Source organism: Cucurbita pepo, chromosome LG15, assembly GCF_002806865.2.
Source record: "Cucurbita pepo subsp. pepo cultivar mu-cu-16 chromosome LG15, ASM280686v2, whole genome shotgun sequence".
Taxonomy (NCBI): domain Eukaryota; kingdom Viridiplantae; phylum Streptophyta; class Magnoliopsida; order Cucurbitales; family Cucurbitaceae; genus Cucurbita; species Cucurbita pepo.
Genome location: NC_036652.1, coordinates 2,067,299 through 2,084,676, shown reverse-complemented (window position 1 = coordinate 2,084,676; position 17,378 = coordinate 2,067,299). Strand labels below are relative to the sequence as shown.

Genomic DNA, 17,378 nt, shown 5'->3' with positions numbered 1-17,378 from the left:
AGTCAAAAAGTAATAGTTCACCTACAACATTGCCTTTGAATATCTTGAGCAATATGTGATGATATTTACAAAACCTAACTAAAAAAAGTCAAAGTCAACAAGTCAAATGGTTTATGGGTTACTGTAATTAACCAGACTCACTAGCAGATATTTTCCTCTTTGACGTTCCCTATCAGGTTTTCCTCTTTGGCTGTCTTTCCGTTTGAGGCTTTCCTCTTTAGCTTTCCCTTTCAAGCTTTCTCTTAAGGCTTTAAAAACGCGTTTGTAGGGGAAGGTTTCTACACCCTGTGGGACATCACAATTCACCCCTCTTCAGGGCTTACTGGCACACCGTCTCGTGTCTACCCCCTTTCGGAGAACAGCGAGAAGGCTGACACATCGTCTGGTGTCTGGCTCTAATATCATTTGTAACGACCAGGCCCACTGCTAGTAAATATTGTCCCTTTCCCTTTCAGGCTTCCTCTTAAGGCTTTAAAATGACGTCTGTAGGGGAAGGATTCCACACCCTGTGGGACATCACAATCCACCCCCCTGTAGGGCTTACTGGCACACCGCCTCGTGTCTACCCCCTTTCGGAGAACAGCGAGAAGGCTGACACATCGTCTCGTGTCTGGCTCTGATACCATTTGTAACGACCAGACCCACTACTAGTAGATATTGTCCTCTTTGGCTTTCCCTTTCAGGCTTCCTCGTCCTCTTTGGCTTTCCCTTTCAGGCTTCCTCTTAAGGCTTTAAAACACGTCTATAAGGGAAGGTTTCTACACCCTGTGGGACATCACAATCCACCCCCCTTCAAGGCTTACTGGCACACCGCCTTGTGTCTACCTCCCTTCAGGGAACAGCGAGAAGGGTGGCACATTGTCCGGTGTCTGGCTTTGAAACCATTTGTAATGACCCAAACCCACTGCTAGTAGATATTGTCCTCTTTGGGCTTTCCCTTTTGAGTTTCCCCTCAAGGCTTTAAAATTGCGTCTGCTAGGGGAAAGTTTCCACACCCTTATAAAGCGTGTTTTGTTCTCCTCCCCAACCAATGTGGGACATCACAATTAGATTTGACCTATTTTTCACCTACCCGATAGAACTCGCGAAATGTTCTATGAGTCTTTTGAAATCTCACGAACTCAGTCGTTTACCTCATTTATCTTCTGTAACGACCATATTTTTCTTAGTGAAATAGAGTCGCTACCACATGCATGACATGACATGTCTAATATGTGCAAAAGTTCATTCAAAACGATAGACGTTGCTATGGATTTAAGCGTTTGTAAAATTCATTTAAACTAATAATGACGGCCTCAAATAGTGAGAACGAAATAACAAGAATTCAAAGTAAGAAAACATCATGTTCTATCGTAAGGGTTACAACGTCAAATGTAAATGCGACTATCCTAACTTCATTTCCATGGTCCACCCCAGCGACATCGTCACCTGTCATTATCCTAACTCATTCATCTTTTTAGGATAATGACCACAGCAACGAGTTAAGATAGTCGCACCACGAGTGAGTTAAACGAACATTTACACTATGGTAGCAGCACCACGAGTGATTACGTTCATATAGGATGACTATCGTTTTAAAACGTTGATGTTCAAGTTTAATCCTAACTCATCCGTTTTCCATGGCCCACCACGAGTAGAATTAAACGAACATCAACTCAAAAAATTATGGGATGACTAAGCTATGCTATTATTAGCCAAACGGACCATCAAATGTGAGATTTAGCTTATGGAGGCACGATACTTCCATGTAGGATGATATTTTGAAACATTATGGGATATTTTTCTACAAGAATGCTAGTAGTTACTTATTTGTGTACATATGAATTGCGTTGGAACGGTATGATATGATCGTGGGGACGTTACTTATTTGTGTGCATGAGAATTATATCGTAGATAAGTGGGTTGGAGTATGAACTCTATTTTAGTTACTCGAGTCACCAATTCAGCTTGTGTACCGAAAGATACTTTAACCTATTTAACGAGTGAAAGAAGGTACAGAGGTCCCACTTAGAGATTCAGTCGAACTACTATTCTTCGCACGGTTCAAGAGGTCCCGTCATATGCACAAACAACGATACCGAGGAGCAAACCTTAAAGAGTCCAAACTATGGGCCAAAGATGATATTTAATGCTAAGAATTTGAAACCCGAAATTCATGAATTATCTGGTAACTAGAAGTGTGTTTGAACCTTTACAGGAGAGTAAACCAAACTTATTTTTAAGAGTTTAAATTATCGATTTTTAATATAATAATTAATATCTTATATATTAATAATTTAACTAGTTAATTAAAAAAAAAAAAAGGAGAAAATCATTTTAAATGTTTTATGAATTTTTTTAATATATAAAACAAGAGAGCAGTCAAATAAGCTAAAGATATAAATAATAATAATTATAATAATAATAAACAGCTTGAAATTTAATTGGATATTTAATATTTATCTCTTTGAGAGAAAAAAAGAAGAAAAGGACAAAGTGGGTCCCACGTTTTGGAAAATGATTTATTTATTTATTTATTTTTATTTTAGTGTGGTAAGAATATTATTACAGACGAAATAAATACAATAATAATAATAATAATAATAATAATAATATAATATAATATAATAATAGAAGCGAATGTCATCTCCGAGTTTCCCCGATGTTACGTCATTCACATTCACAGAGCTGACTGCCTAAGTCTTTCCCCCATTTCTACCTCTTCCATTTCCCTCCCTTTTCCCCCCTCAAATTCCTCTCGCTGATTCACTCTCCTCCCATGGCGGACCGTGGATCTTACGGCTTGGCTCCTCGTCTAGGTCGGATTCCGATTCTCCTTCTTTCTTTTTCTCTATTTTAGTTCTTATGCCTTTTTCTCTGTTACTTTTTGAACTCTATGATCGTTTCTTTTCTTTGATTCGATGCGAGTTTTTGATTGGNTTTCTTTTGAGCTAGGAACTGTTGTTGAATGGAGGCTTCCGTGGGGATGAATCACCGCGAATGTGATTCCGGATTCTCGGTTTGTTTTAGCAATTATTGAGTGTTTCAAATCTTGAGTTCTGTTGTTGATAAGGTCATTTTGAGTTCTTAATTCTATTGAGTATGGCGCTTGAACTAGTTTTCTTTAGCTGTAGTTGCATCTGCATGAGTCTGTTTTTCTTTTTGTTTGTTTTTTGTGTAATTGACTTGCTTGGAATTTACAGTTTCAATGGGTAGTTCAATTTTTATCATTATGCAGATGCCAATCTGTTTTGCATGATGCTTATGCTCTGTTTCTTGTGAGGAAGAACTCAGGGGATTGTATATTTGAAGGATCTTGTTAGTTACTTACCCTTTATGACCTTAATGGTTACTTACTAGTATTTCCGTGGAAAGTCGAGCTTCCTTCTGCAAACAAACTATTCATGTACTCCTTGGATACCTTGGACTTGCAACTATATTTTTTACCCGCTTATAAATCTTTTTTAAATCCTGCAAATTCGCCTGGTTATGTAGTTAGTTTACTTGTTTCTGAAAACCCCAAAAGGATTCTTTTTTCCATTTTGATGGTAGCTATTGGAAAATTTGTTCAAATTGCTAGTAGTCCAGCTCACAAGAAAAATCCCAGTTTGGCCTCGAGTTCCTGAAGAAACATCTTGTGCGAAAGCTCGGAGGAATATGTTGATCACACTTTAATCAAGTGATCCTTCTCACCCTTACTTCAAGGGAAGTTATGAAGTTTTGCCTAGTTTCCTATTGATAGCTATGGTAATTCATTGGTTTCAAGGCCAATGCTAAATTTATATGAGCTATTGTTTTAAGTTTTCTAGGAAGTTTATAGAAAAAGCCTTTTCAATAGGCATCGATTCAAAGGGGTATGATTTCACAACGTCGTAATACGCTTGCCTAGAAAGTAGAAACGAGCAAGGAAACTGTTTATGAGCACATGGAAATTTCTATCTTGACTTGTGAGCATACAAAATTTAGAAGTTCTTTCTTACCGCATCACGTAACAAGTATCAAGAACTACTTTATTCTCAAGACCTTAACTTTGCCAATACAGGGATGATTGGTGAGGTGTTGAACAAAAATATGGAAATTGGTGCACTTGCATCATTTTTTAATAAGAAATGCAGAACTCCTACCGCCATGCATAGGTCAAAACTAATGAATAATTATAGATGTTCATGGTTTTCTTCGTTTCCCACTGTGGATGTGTCATTGAAGTGAAAGCTAGGTTCTAGATCCCCTTTTGTAGTTTATTACAAATGTTCACAATTAACTGTAAGGACTTGAGTTTTCCACAAGACATGGGATAGCATGGCAGCTTTCCAAAGGATCGTTATGAGCAGCTTGATAGACTCTATCTAGGGTGCAGGAACAAAAAAAAAAAAAACTATTAAATTGATCAAAGGAAATGGAGTGAGGAAATTGTGGTTTTATTTGAGTTATGGGGTTGATGCCAATAAAATGGAACTCCAGTTTGAGAACATTTTGGGAGTTCAGCTCCGTTGCCCTCACGATCCATCTTCCAATCTTTTTCTCATTCATGATCCGCAAGAGCTTCACCTTCAGGCAACATATAGAGTATTATGTTATTTGAAAGGATCTTCGAAAAAAAGAATTTTGTTCAAACGGAACAATTCCTTTGGATTAGAAGCTTACACTGATGCCGATCCTGCTGGATCAATAGTAGATAGAAGATCTACGATGAGTTGTTGTACTTTTCCTGGAGGTAATTTGGTAACATTGAGAAATAAAAAGAAAATGTGGTGGTTAGATGATCTGCTGAAATAGAATTTCGACCTATTGCACAAGGGTTATGTGGTTATGTGAATCTTATGGTTGAAGATAATCCTTGATGACTTACAGATTAAGGGAGAAGGTTCGATAAAGTTATATTGTGACAACAATCTGCTATCAGTAATGCACATAATTTTATCCAACATGATATGACGCAATATATTGAAATTGATCGACATTTTATCAAGGAGAAATTAGAGAATGGTAGGATGCATTAGTTTTGTGCCTTACAACTTCAACTAGTAGATGTACTTACAAAAGAGCTTCATAAGTCATTGTTTCATGAGTTAGTATCCAAGTTGTCAACTTGAGGGGAGTGTTGAAGGAATGACTTTGATTTAAAGAATATTTTTTTAATGTAATTTCTAGCATTTAATTAGGAAATATTTATGTAATCCCATTAAATAAGAGAAATAATTGACCTCCTTAATTATCAGTATTGTTACCTAGTAATTAGGGAATTATTTAGATTTTTTTATTACCTAGTGTATAGGGATTTAGTTAGTTTTTTTGTATTACAATAGACCCATATTCCTCTCTGAAAATTCATATGAATGCAAGCAAGATAATTTATCAACAGTCTGCAATCTTGTTTTTAACTTTGCACTGGTTCTCAAAGCTCCGAGTTGGTCATATACTTGCTCACATCTCACAGCTGTGAAAACTCTTCTCTATTGAGTATTGTCTTCTATTGAACCGTTCTAGTAAGCCTAAAGCGTAGTTTTAATGCCTACCGTTGCCCACCATTTCGACTTGCAATTAAATGCATCTAGTGTTTGGGTTTGTGAAGTTAACTACTGTTTTAATGTCTTCTTTCATGGCTGACACACTTATGTTCATGCAGATATTGACCAGTTATTGATAGAAGCAAAACATCGTTGGTTACGTCCAGCTGAAATTTGTGAAATACTCCGTAACTATCCTAAGTTTCAAATTGCTTCAGAGCCTCCAGATAGACCTTCAAGTATGATTTCCACAATCATTACTATTTTTATTTTTATTTTTTTTTATTGTGTGAACTTAACTGCTGAGGTTGCTTGAGGGTTTCTTAATCACCGGCTTTTGTACATTGTTGGTATCTTTTGTTTTTCTTCTTTGAGATTGATAAACAGAAAGTAAGATAATTGAAAGTTTTTGCCAGGAATATTGCCAACCCGGTAAGTAATTTGAATACAGAATAAAATGATTACTTGTTAATTGGGGAATAATTAGCAACAACCTGAGTTGTATAATCTGAAAATTTAAGGAAATAAAAGAATGATGATTGATGAAACAGAACAAGATCCTCTTTCATGTCCTGCCACACTTGATGTCAGAAACTGGGAATTTTATATTTTTCGGCCATGTTGAAAAATTTTATAAAAGTGACACCAGCAAAAATCTAGACATTTTTTACGTTATATTGCCAGTATATTGATGCATTTAATTTCAAGTACAATCTTTGCCAGTATATTGCCAGTATATTGACGTTAATAGTAGTCTTCAAGTGCAATCTTCAGGGTATTTCTAGTACAATCCTTGCCAGTATAGGCTAAAATTTTCTTATCCAATATATAATTCATTTGCAATTCTTGAGTTATTTATACTTAAGATTCTTCCCCCATAAGAAAGCATAATTGTTTGAAGCAACTATCTATAGTAACGTCAATATACTTGCAAAGATTGTACTTGAAAGACCCTGAAGATTGCACTTGATGTCAGAAACTGGGAATTTTATATTTTTCGGCCATGTTGAAAAATTTATAAAAGTCACACCAGCAAAAATCTGCACATTCTTTACTTGTATTCTTGTAAATTATGTAAGTACAATGGGGGTTTCCTCGTAAATGCATCTATCCTTGTGCTCATCGTAATAGGTAATGTAGAAATTATACACATCTTTCTATGTGTCGGGAGCATGGTAATGCACTCTTAAAAAGTGCTAATTTCGCTCCTTTTTGTATTTTAAAAATGTTTCTTATCCAATATATAATTCATTTTCTATTCATGAGTTAGTTATACTTCAGATTCTTCCCCCATAAGAAAGAATATTGGTTTAAAGCAACTATCTATAGTAACGTCAATATACTGGCAAAGATTGTATTTGAAAGACCCTGAAGATTGCTAGTCTTTACTAAGGCACTAAAGGTAACCAAAAGAGACAATAGCCAATCCAAGGCGAGTGCCTCTTTGAAATTTTTGGCCGTGACTGCCTTCTTGGTGCATTTGTTCTCTTCCCCTTGTTTATTTCCAGTGTCACCCTGAAAGCACTATGCCATAGTACAGGACCTGTGTGCCTTCCCAGCCTTATGTTTCGGATATTATTTTAATATTGCATTGTATTCATAAAAAATGATATTGTTAGATCTTATGATGAGAAATGGAACTTTAATATCTCTCTTTCTTCTCTTCTTCTTTTTAAGTCATCAACTTGAAATAGTTTAACTAGTATTGTTCCATTTACCACTACGGCTAACATTCCTTGGACATAACTTTGGCCGTTGACATGTACTTGTACCTTTCAGGTGGGTCACTTTTTCTCTTTGATCGAAAGGTTCTGAGGTACTTTAGAAAGGATGGACATAAATGGAGGAAGAAGAAAGATGGCAAAACAGTAAGAGAAGCACATGAGAAGCTGAAGGTAACTTACAGAAGACGCCATTTTCTTTATCTAGATTGCTTATCTACACTCTTCATTATCTAAGTTTCACAAAATAAGCTATTTAACTATTTTCTATTTGGTTATTTTATCTTGTTCTGATTTTCTCTTTGGCTTTCCTTGTTTCTTGATTTTTTTTTCCTTATTACTCTTTTTAATGGGAAATACGTATTTTATTATATACTTTTGGAGGTAACTTTCTTTCTAGCTATATTATTAGGTTGGAAGCATTGATGTATTGCACTGCTATTATGCCCATGGAGAAGAAAATGAGAACTTTCAAAGGCGCAGTTATTGGATGCTTGAAGAGTAAGTATGATGCAGCTGTAAATCTTTATCAGCCTTTCCCTTTTACATTATGATTATAATCTACTTTATGCTTCGTTCTTATCTTCTTTAGATTGATCCTCAATTACTACCCCCCCCCCCAAAAAAAAAAAAAGTTTTGAAAAATGTTTGTTCAATTTTTATTTTGTGACTATCACTCTGCATTTGTATTAGAATTATCAGGAAAAGGCTCTTTTTGGGATAAGATGTAGGGCTATCATCATGAAATATGAAATATGAAAATTGAAATTTTAAACAAATAAGGCCATGGAGAATGAATCTAACCAACGATCTATAGTAGAAAGGGAAAAATCGTTACAATTGAAGGCCCAAAATCTCAATAACAAAATTTATAATCTTGTTACAAGGTCTATAATCGTCAATGGTAAACCTAGGGGTAGATTTCATGCCTTTAGAGGTCTAAGATAAAGTGATCATATTTCTCCTTTTCTATTTTTCCTTGTGGTGGACATTCTAAGTAGGATCACCCCTTGAAGGTGAGGGCAATGTCCTTGAGGGTTTTCAGGTGGTTGGAGACAATTGACCTTGTCTCATCTACAGTTCGCCAAAGATATCTTCTTTTCCTTGGGAAGGAAGAGTCCTTTATTAATCTAAATCACTTTCTATTTTTTACCGAGACCATGTCAAAATTAAAGATTAATAGGGGAAAAATCTTCTGTTAGTAGATGGGCTTCTTGGGTGGGTTGTGTGGTAGGACTTCCCTATTTAAAATTTAAAATTTAAAATAATACAAATTTAAAATTCATTATTTACAGAAACATTAGATTTTTTGTTCCGTTTTTGTTTTTGCTTTAATTTAAAAAATTGGTATGTTATAGCATAATTTATGACATAATTTTAATCTTAAGCAATAATATCACATCTGAATAATTTTACCTAATTTGTTTTTTCTTAAAACTATAATTTATAAAATAAAATGCTAAGATTCTTGTTTTAAGAAATTTAATTATTTCTTTTTAATTTATTTTAAAGCTTAAAATTTCAAAATTACTCATTTATTTTATAATAAAGCAATTCCCCCTTTTCGGTGATTCTTTTCCCTCATCCGCTTTTGCTTGTTGCAGGCATTTAATGCACATCGTTTTTGTCCACTACTTGGAAGTTAAGGTAATCTAGTGCTTTACTTGTTCATTCTTTCTGTCGTTTAATTGGTATAATTTTCCTTACTGTTGTTTTAATTTATCATGATTTCTCCGATAAATTATTTTTTTACTCCTCTGGCGATTAATATTGTTAATTGATTTGACCACGGGGTGATATTGTAGCGACCTTACTTTTATCATAAGATTGGACTGTTACTCGTGCATGTCATGGTGTTTTCAACCAATGTCAAGCGGAGATAGAAACTTAACTAAAACAACAAGTACTAACAGAAACTCCATCAATGGAAACTAAATTCAATCTATGCTTATTACGAAAACCATGAACTAAGAAAATTGACACACCTATCTAAAATAACAGAAAACATTATTTACCATGGAAAAACTATCTAGAAGAAACAATGTTCCATAGCCTCCGTTGCAGAAGCCGTTATTCGACCAACGGTCCCTTGCCTTTACCTAGAAAAATGATAGGAAAAGAATGAATATTTAAAAATACTCAATAATTGCAAACACATAAATCATTCAATATGAGTGGTGAAACCTAAATTTATGACTGGCTTTGGCCCTTAAGCTCTACTTTCATTCTCGAGTATAATTGGCTGTATAGTATTTCTCTACACATAACCCATTCATATGCTCATGGACCCACTAAGCGAGCTTGTTAATGTACTCCCTGAGCTTAAATAAGGGCTAGTGCATGCTCATGCTCGATATAAATCATCAATTCAATTGATGTACATAAACACTTTCATACATTTTGTAACTTTAACTTGTCATGAGTATACAATCGGTATTGAAGGAGCCCATGTTAAATATAATTCATGACTCCATGAGCATAGGAGAAACATGCTTTGTTAAAGGAGCCCATGTTAAATGTAATTACTTCCTTTCTGTTTGTTGTGTAAACCAACTGAAAATATTTTTAACTCCCCATTCGGTGTACGCCCCTTCTTTGTTGTGTTCAAGTCCTTTGTGTACTTTCAAACATCGATGGAAAGTTTATGTGTCGTTTGATAGCACTCTTGTTTCTCATTTCCTGTTTTCCATTTCAAATTTTTAGAGTTTTTAAAGGTCTACTGGGCTCCTTTAGCAAAGCATGCTCGAGGCACATGTCTCAATGCCTCAAGCCTGACTGCCTACTTTTTTTATGAAAGAAAATTCTAACTTCTAAGGAAGAAACTCACGAAAATTCTTAGAAGGCATTAATTTTTTTCCTACCATCTCAAATAAAAGCGCTATTTTATTAAGCTCTTCATCATCTTATTTTCTTCATATATCAAAAATTTATTTACATTCCTCTGCTGTGATCTTCAATAAAAAAAAGTACATACTTTCTTTTAGCTTCGCGCTTCATCTCTAAAGAGCTATTGCACTTCAGTATGCTTTGAGCCTTAAAAAGCATGGGATCTTATAATGCAGAGACTTGGTCTCCTTGTTTACAACCCAGGCATTAGTATTTCAAAATTATCCTGCCATGAGAACTTATAGCATGACCAAGCAAAGTTAGATGTTAAATATGAAAGTTTGTAGATGGAAATGCTGTAATATATTACGGTTCTTTTCTATTTTGTTAGATAACAGGTGTGGTGATTATAGATAGAGAGGGAGAGGCTTGAGAGGCGTGCAGGCTGCTTTAGGGGAAGTTTAGTGGAAGTGCTCTAAGATTCTTGAAAATTTAGAAAATCCTTCTAGTCCTTTTAGTAATAATTCCCATCAGTTGTATTTACCACAACTTTCCATCCACAATTCCAGCTCAAAACACTACAGCAAGAACATAATAAACAAGAACATATGCTTATGTTTTTTTTTGTAATCTGAGGGAAACAAACAAGAACATAATAAACGATCTCACTTGTACAACTGTGTTTTTGAGTTCTAAAAACTATGAAATAATAAGATTGCTTCTTATCGAGAAATAAGTGAATGAAGCTTTTTAGGTTAAACATAGCCTTGAATAATAAAATCGTATACAGAGTGTTTTAAAAGGTCCTCCACATTGAAGCACTTAAAGGCATGTACCTCAAAATATTTTTATTAATATTTTATTTTGAAAACAAATAAGAAAACGAATTGCCTAAAAGCCCATATCATTACTGAGTTCCTCCAGAAAAGTTCTCATTTATTTCATTTTTTTATTGAGAAGACTTTCTTTCATTGAGAGGAAAATGATGAATACATGGGCAAGAACCTACAAAAAGGAGGCAGCCTACAAGAAAAGGCTCCCATCAAGATAAATAAGACCTAATGAATAATTTAAAAAAAAAAAGAAAAAGAAAAAAAGAAACTGAGGCTCAGGGAGAAAGAAAGATTCTAACAAAGGAGCAAACATCAGTAGAAGAACTATATTTTCACATACCCTTGATTCATAATACTATGTTTTTACATTTATAAAATTTTTATTTATATTTTTAAATTGTGCAATCAAAACAATTATTTTTCTTTCTTTCCTTTTTTTTCGGTGCTTCATGCTAAAACTGAGAGGACTATTGTGTGTCTGTGTGCTTTGCACTTTAGAAAGTACGGATTGCTCCCTCCATGCTTAAAAGAAACACATACACAAATTTGCCTAAGTTTTTTATTAAATGGCTAAGATCTCATTCTTCATTGGTATGCATCCCCAGATAGCATGAAGCATTTTTCCATCTTTTGCAATTTAATATTTATATTTCTGAGTGTCCTGCCAGTTTGGATTTTTGCTGTACCTGCATAGTTTTTTTAAAAAATAATTTTGGATTCTGTCAATAATATTTAATTTAAATATTCAACTCATATGATCAATTTTTAAATCAGGGTAATAGAACCAATATTGGAGCTGTCGTTGAGACTGATGAGGTTTCATCAAGTTCACAGAAGAGCAGCCCTACGAGTGCTAGCTATTCCAGCAGTTATAATCAAGCAGCTTCTGAAAATGCAGATTCCCCCAGTCCAACTAGCCCTTTGACACCATTTTGTGAAGATGGTGATACGGGTATTTTCATTTTCTTTGGTTGTTTATTGCCTGCTCTTTGAATTGTTTCTATTTTTATGTAGGATCTCAAGGTCTTGAGATTATTTTATTCAGTGTCTGATAATGTTAACCCACACTTGATACTTCGATCTTAGTTACCGAAATTTTTATTCTCAGTTGTTATGGAGGTTTCTACTTGAATTTGCAATTTTGTGCAGAAGACACCGGCCAAGCAACTTCAAGATTTCGCTCATTTCCCACGTCACCAAAAATGGGAAATGGTCTTCTGATGAATAAACAAGATGCTGGTCAATCAAATTTTTATTTTCCGCATTCTTCTTCCAGTAAGCCCATTTTAATTCTTTTTTCCCCAAATTCCATTGCAATAATTCACATATATAATATATTCATCAAGTGCTTCCCGATAGAAGCTTTGACATAATCTGACACTTCAAAATGTTGACTATTGTAACACTCCAGACACATCAGTTCCTGCTGTGGATTATGTATCACAAGTTCAGAAAGATGTACTTGGGGGTAACATTTGTGGTACCAATGTGACGGATTCTCAGAAGACGCTCAGTTCTGCCTCGTGGGAAGAGATCTTGCAACATTGTACAACTGGATTTCAGACTGTACCTTCTCATGTTTTATCCTCTTTGATTGAACCTGTTTCTTCTGGAATTGTCGTTGGACAAGAGAATTCAATTCCTGGCCAGCCTTCAACCAGTAATAGTGCTATTACAGAGGATTTTGGGAGTTCTCTGACAATGAACTCAAACTGGCAGGTATTTTGAAGTTTTTTCATTTCCATTTCTTTATTCTAAAATCCTATCTGTATATCTGATTAAAGAAAACACTACAATTTACATAGGCTTTAAAGTCATCTCAAGGATACTGGGGTTGGTTGGGTTTCGGGTAGACTAGATTGGGATGATGAAGTTTAGTTTATTTTACCAGCCTGGCATTGTATCATGAAGGGTCAAGTGATTCTTAGCCTGGCCTATTGTTTTACTTCTTCTGTGTCAGACTGTACTTCCACGTAATTTAATGTCTGTATAGTGCTAAAGAGCTACTTCTATGACTGTAGTTGCACATAGTTAAATGACTATAACTGCTCAATTACTTATCTGATTCACTTAGTCGCTTAGCTATTCTGTTTCTGCTCTCTGTAACCAACTTCTCTAAAAGGATGAAGACATAATTAAAAAACTACTGTTGAAAATGATGAGTTGTTGTCCGTTGGCTTATTCTTGATATAAACTTTTATGAATTGAATGGCTTACGCTATTCTGTGGAGAGTGTTGCTTGGGGTGGTCGGACTTGCACTCAAATTCTTAGGTTGCTTCTGAAGTTCGTTGAGTTATTTGGCACTCTTAGTACAACTGAGTTTAACTAAAATTTTGCGCTGCAGATAGTATGTAACTTTTTTTCTGGATTCAACTGCAGGTTTCTTTTGAAGACAATACTTCGTCCTTTTCAAAAGAGTACGTTGACCAGTTTCCAGAATTGTATTCAGTTTATGACATAGATAGCAGGTTAACTGAGCAGAATTCTCATAATGCAACTTTTGGAAGTGGTCGTGAGATGTCTTGTGCTCATCCTGGCATAGAGAATGAGGAGATTTTGCCAAACAACCTTGAATTACAGGTCAAAGAAGGAGAATCGTATTCTGCTATGAGGTTGAGTTCTGAAAATGATAAATCTAAAGAAGGTACCGTTGGCTATTCTTTGAGTTTGAAACAATCATTAATAGACGGAGAGGAGAGTTTAAAGAAAGTTGACAGCTTCTCGAGGTGGGTATCCAGAGAGCTTGTCGAAGTTGATGATTTGCACATGCATCCATCATCTGGCTTGTCTTGGAGCACCGTAGAATGTGGTGATATGGTAGATAATTCATCATTAACCCCTTCTCTTTCTGAAGACCAGCTTTTCAGTATAACAGAATTTTCTCCAAAGTGGACACTTGCAGATTTGGAAACTGAGGTAAATAAACGTATGAAAAAACTGAGAGAGTTATTTTGAATCAACCTTGAGAAAAGACTCACCAAAGATTTTGAATTTCATTGATTATTGTCTCCATTTTTCTACAGTTTCTTATTCACTTCTGTCACTTTCCCCTCTAAATATGTTACCCTCTTCATTTTTATGTTTCACGCAATTTTCGGACTTGTGAAACATTGAAGATTTTTTTGTCAGAAGACTAAATTATCTCTGTTTTCTTTAAACCCTAACAGGTTGTGATTATAGGGAAGTTTCTGGGGAACAATCATGGCACAAAATGTTATTGGTCATGTATGTTTGGGGAAGTCGAAGTTCCTGCAGAGGTTTTGGCTGATGGGATCCTATGCTGCCATGCACCACCACATAGTGTTGGGCAAGTCCCTTTTTATGTCACATGTTCCAACAGATTAGCATGCAGTGAGATTCGTGAGTTTGATTACTTGGCAGGCTCTGCTCAAGATGTCGATGTTACCGAAGTATATACTGCTGGTGCTACAGAGGAATTATATTTGCATATGCGATTGGAGAGGTTACTGTCCCATAGATCTTCAAATCCTCCAAATAATCTCTCTGAAGGTGCTTTGGCGAAACGGAACTTAATCAGAGAGCTTATCTCAATAAAAGAAGAAGAAGATTGTTATGGGGAGGAGCCAAATTCTCATAATGTTCAAATTCAGCATCAAAACAAGGAGTTTCTTTTTGTAAAGCTGATGAAAGAAAAAGTGTACTCATGGCTTATCCGCAAAGTCATTGAAGGTGGCAAAGGTCCTCATATATTGGATGATGAGGGACAGGGGTTAATTCATTTAGCAGCAGCCCTCGGTTATGATTGGGCAATCCGACCAATTGTCGCTGCAGGAGTGAGCATAAACTTCCGAGACGTTAATGGATGGACTGCTCTCCATTGGGCAGCATTCTGTGGCAGGTAAGGACCCTGAAACTCCCGAAAGAAAACCCTTTCATTCATGCTAATCAAACTCATTGATAAAACTGAAAAAGAATGCTTGGTGCCTAGTCCTTTAATATCAAGAAACCCCTTTTTCCTCAAGTATTTTAAAATTTTCGAAGATTATGAAATAACGTCACTGACTGGAATCAGGCCTTGTTAGGTCATGCTAAGCATGCATGTAGGTACAAATACCTACAGTATGATTAGTGTAGATGCAAGTATGGACCTAAAAAAATGAAGGAACAGTAATGTTAATATTGAAGTATTAGCGTACGATGATAATCTTTATGTTGATTTAGTGATGAAAGAATAATTATGAGATATTTGAATATGAAGAATGTATTAAGCCATATAATGGTAAATATGAAGAACAGTAATATTTTGCTTCCTCCTAATTACTTCTTTATTAACGACACTGCGAATCTCAACTTGAGTAGATTTCCATGCTGATGACCCTGTTTCATGCAGGGAGTTGACAGTTGGAACCCTTATAACATTGAATGCTGCTCCTGGATTGCCGGCTGATCCTTCTCCAAAAAATCCTTTGGGGATATCGCCATCTGAGCTTGCATCGATGAGTGGGCACAAAGGGATTGCTGGTTTCCTTGCAGAGTCATCATTGACCAGCTATATCGAATCCATATCAATGGGGGAGACCGTAAAAGATGGTGTGCTGGATGTTTCAAAGAGGAAACCTGTGCATACTATTTCTGAACGAAGGGCAACACCGATAAGTGATGGTTTTATGCCTGCTGATTTGTCCTTGAAGGATTCATTGACTGCTGTCTGCAATGCTACTCAAGCTGCTGGGCGTATACATCTGATGTTTAGAATGCAGTCATTTCAGAGGAAAAAATTATCGGAGTGTAGTCCTGATGAACTTGGATCCTCAGATGATACTGCTATTTCATTTGCCAAAGCCAGGGCACGTAAGTCTGGACTAAGTAACAGCCCGGCCCATGCCGCTGCAGTTCACATACAGAAAAAGTTCCGTGGTTGGAGAATGAGAAAAGAGTTCTTGCTAATACGTCAAAGAATAGTGAAAATTCAGGTTTGTTTACACGCTTTCATACGCAATTAATAAGCTCCTTTACATTGATGATTTGCTTGGTAAATTATGAACATTTTAATCGGATGAGAATAGGAAAAGAAAACTTCTAAGCTCTAATTAATATGGTGGTATGATTTAGAAGATCTTTGTACATGAAAATAGATTGGTCTGTTCAGCCCCATGATTTATGATTAATGAGCTTCCTTCTGCTACATGAAACAAAAAAGTAACATCTAATTTTCATAATTGCAAGGCCCACGTGAGAGGACACCAGGTGAGGAAGCAATATAAAAAGATCGTCTGGTCCGTAGGCATATTAGACAAGATTATTTTGAGATGGAGACGGAAGGGGAGTGGTTTGCGAGGTTTCCGATCAGATGCAGCTGCGAAGAATCCATCCGCCGTGATGGAACCACCTAAAGAGGATGATTATGATTTTCTGGCGAAAGGAAGGAAGCAGACTGAGGAAAGATTTCAAAAAGCACTGACTAGAGTCAAGTCCATGGCTCAGTATCCCGAGGGACGAGACCAATACCGTAGGCTTCTTACCGTCGTTCAAAAGTGCCAAGAAACCAAGGTATTGAGATCTGTCATTTTCGATTCATCACTTGTCTTGTTCTGTTATTGAATCTAGTTCTAGTTCCATTTCTTGTTCGTTGCTAGATAATTATCATCTTGCCTATTCTATGGCAATGTGTCAGGCGACACCTTGCTCGACTTCTAATAATATGCGCGTATTGATGCATGTTGTATTGTTTGGAAAAATTGATCAGGCAAGTAATATGGCTATTACTAGCACTAGAGAAGAGATAATAGAAGGCGATGACATGATTGATATCGACTCACTTCTGGACGACGACGCTTTGATGTCTATGACATTTGATTGAGTAAACAGCTTGTGTTATCAATCAACCTACTATTTCTGGTGCATACTAACTTCAGCATTTGCTTGTAAATTCTACTCTAACTACTAGTGTATCAAAAAGTTCATATCTCTATATTGTGATCACTCAGTGTTGGCTGCCTACCAAAAATGGTGTAGATTTCATAGGTTGGTGATAGGGCTTACCTGATTGTTTGTGTCCATTGATTATATTTGAACCGAATTAGTAGCGAATTTGTATAGGATGATAAGAACACTCATTACTGCCATAAACTTGTATGTTTTAGTGTCATATTATGAAGGTAATTTTGAAGTTTGATCTGATCGTATCAGACGTTTCGTTTCGTTTCGTTTCGTTCCGTTTTTCTACTCTACTTATAGGAATTTCATCAACTTTCATATTGAAGATTTCTTGAATTTAGTGGTACTTATACATATAATATCTTGTACACACTCACCTTGTCTTCTCCATCCTTTGGATATTATCTCCTTAATTTCTTGTCTTCTTCACTTTAGTTTCCTATGTTCTTTCTTGTTTTATCATTGGTTTTTGTTACTGTGTTTGCTCAATCTGTGTGACAGTTAGGGCCGTTTGGTGGGTTTTACCCTTATTTGTTTTAAGTTTTTTATTATTTTTTTTTTCTCTTAAAACTATGATGTTCGGAAAAATTATTTGAAATATCTCTCGGGGCCA

The 17,378-nt window shown here is 35.7% G+C and overlaps 1 protein-coding gene across 2 annotated transcripts; it reads left to right on the top strand.

Annotated features, from left to right (window-relative positions):
- The first annotated feature begins 2,628 nt into the window (after nt 1-2,628).
- LOC111811408 (calmodulin-binding transcription activator 2-like) lies at nt 2,629-17,013 on the top strand. Of its 2 annotated transcripts, none has more exons than XM_023698234.1 (13): nt 2,629-2,798; nt 5,606-5,725; nt 7,266-7,381; nt 7,620-7,708; nt 8,812-8,854; nt 11,641-11,818; nt 12,019-12,141; nt 12,278-12,585; nt 13,247-13,783; nt 14,035-14,726; nt 15,219-15,801; nt 16,055-16,378; nt 16,575-17,013. In XM_023698234.1, exons 1-13 carry the CDS (start codon nt 2,759-2,761, stop codon nt 16,686-16,688), a joined length of 3,267 nt encoding a protein of 1,088 aa, XP_023554002.1. In that variant the 5' UTR covers nt 2,629-2,758; the 3' UTR covers nt 16,689-17,013. The 2 variants fall into 2 exon arrangements, with proteins under 2 accessions (XP_023554002.1, XP_023554001.1); XM_023698233.1 differs by having other exon boundaries at nt 12,016-12,141.
- Nucleotides 17,014-17,378: the final 365 nt, after the last annotated feature.

What these genes read in the sequence shown, in the direction of transcription:
- LOC111811408 (XM_023698233.1), top strand. Translation starts at nt 2,759, where the DNA reads ATGGCGGACCGTGGATCTTACGGCTTGGCTCCTCGTCTAG. An exon ending in CGGCTTGGCTCCTCGTCTAG is followed by an intron (nt 2,799 to 5,605) that starts GTCGGATTCCGA and finishes ATGTTCATGCAG; the next exon opens with ATATTGACCAGTTATTGATA. An exon ending in TTTTCCGCATTCTTCTTCCA is followed by an intron (nt 12,142 to 12,277) that starts GTAAGCCCATTT and finishes GTAACACTCCAG; the next exon opens with ACACATCAGTTCCTGCTGTG.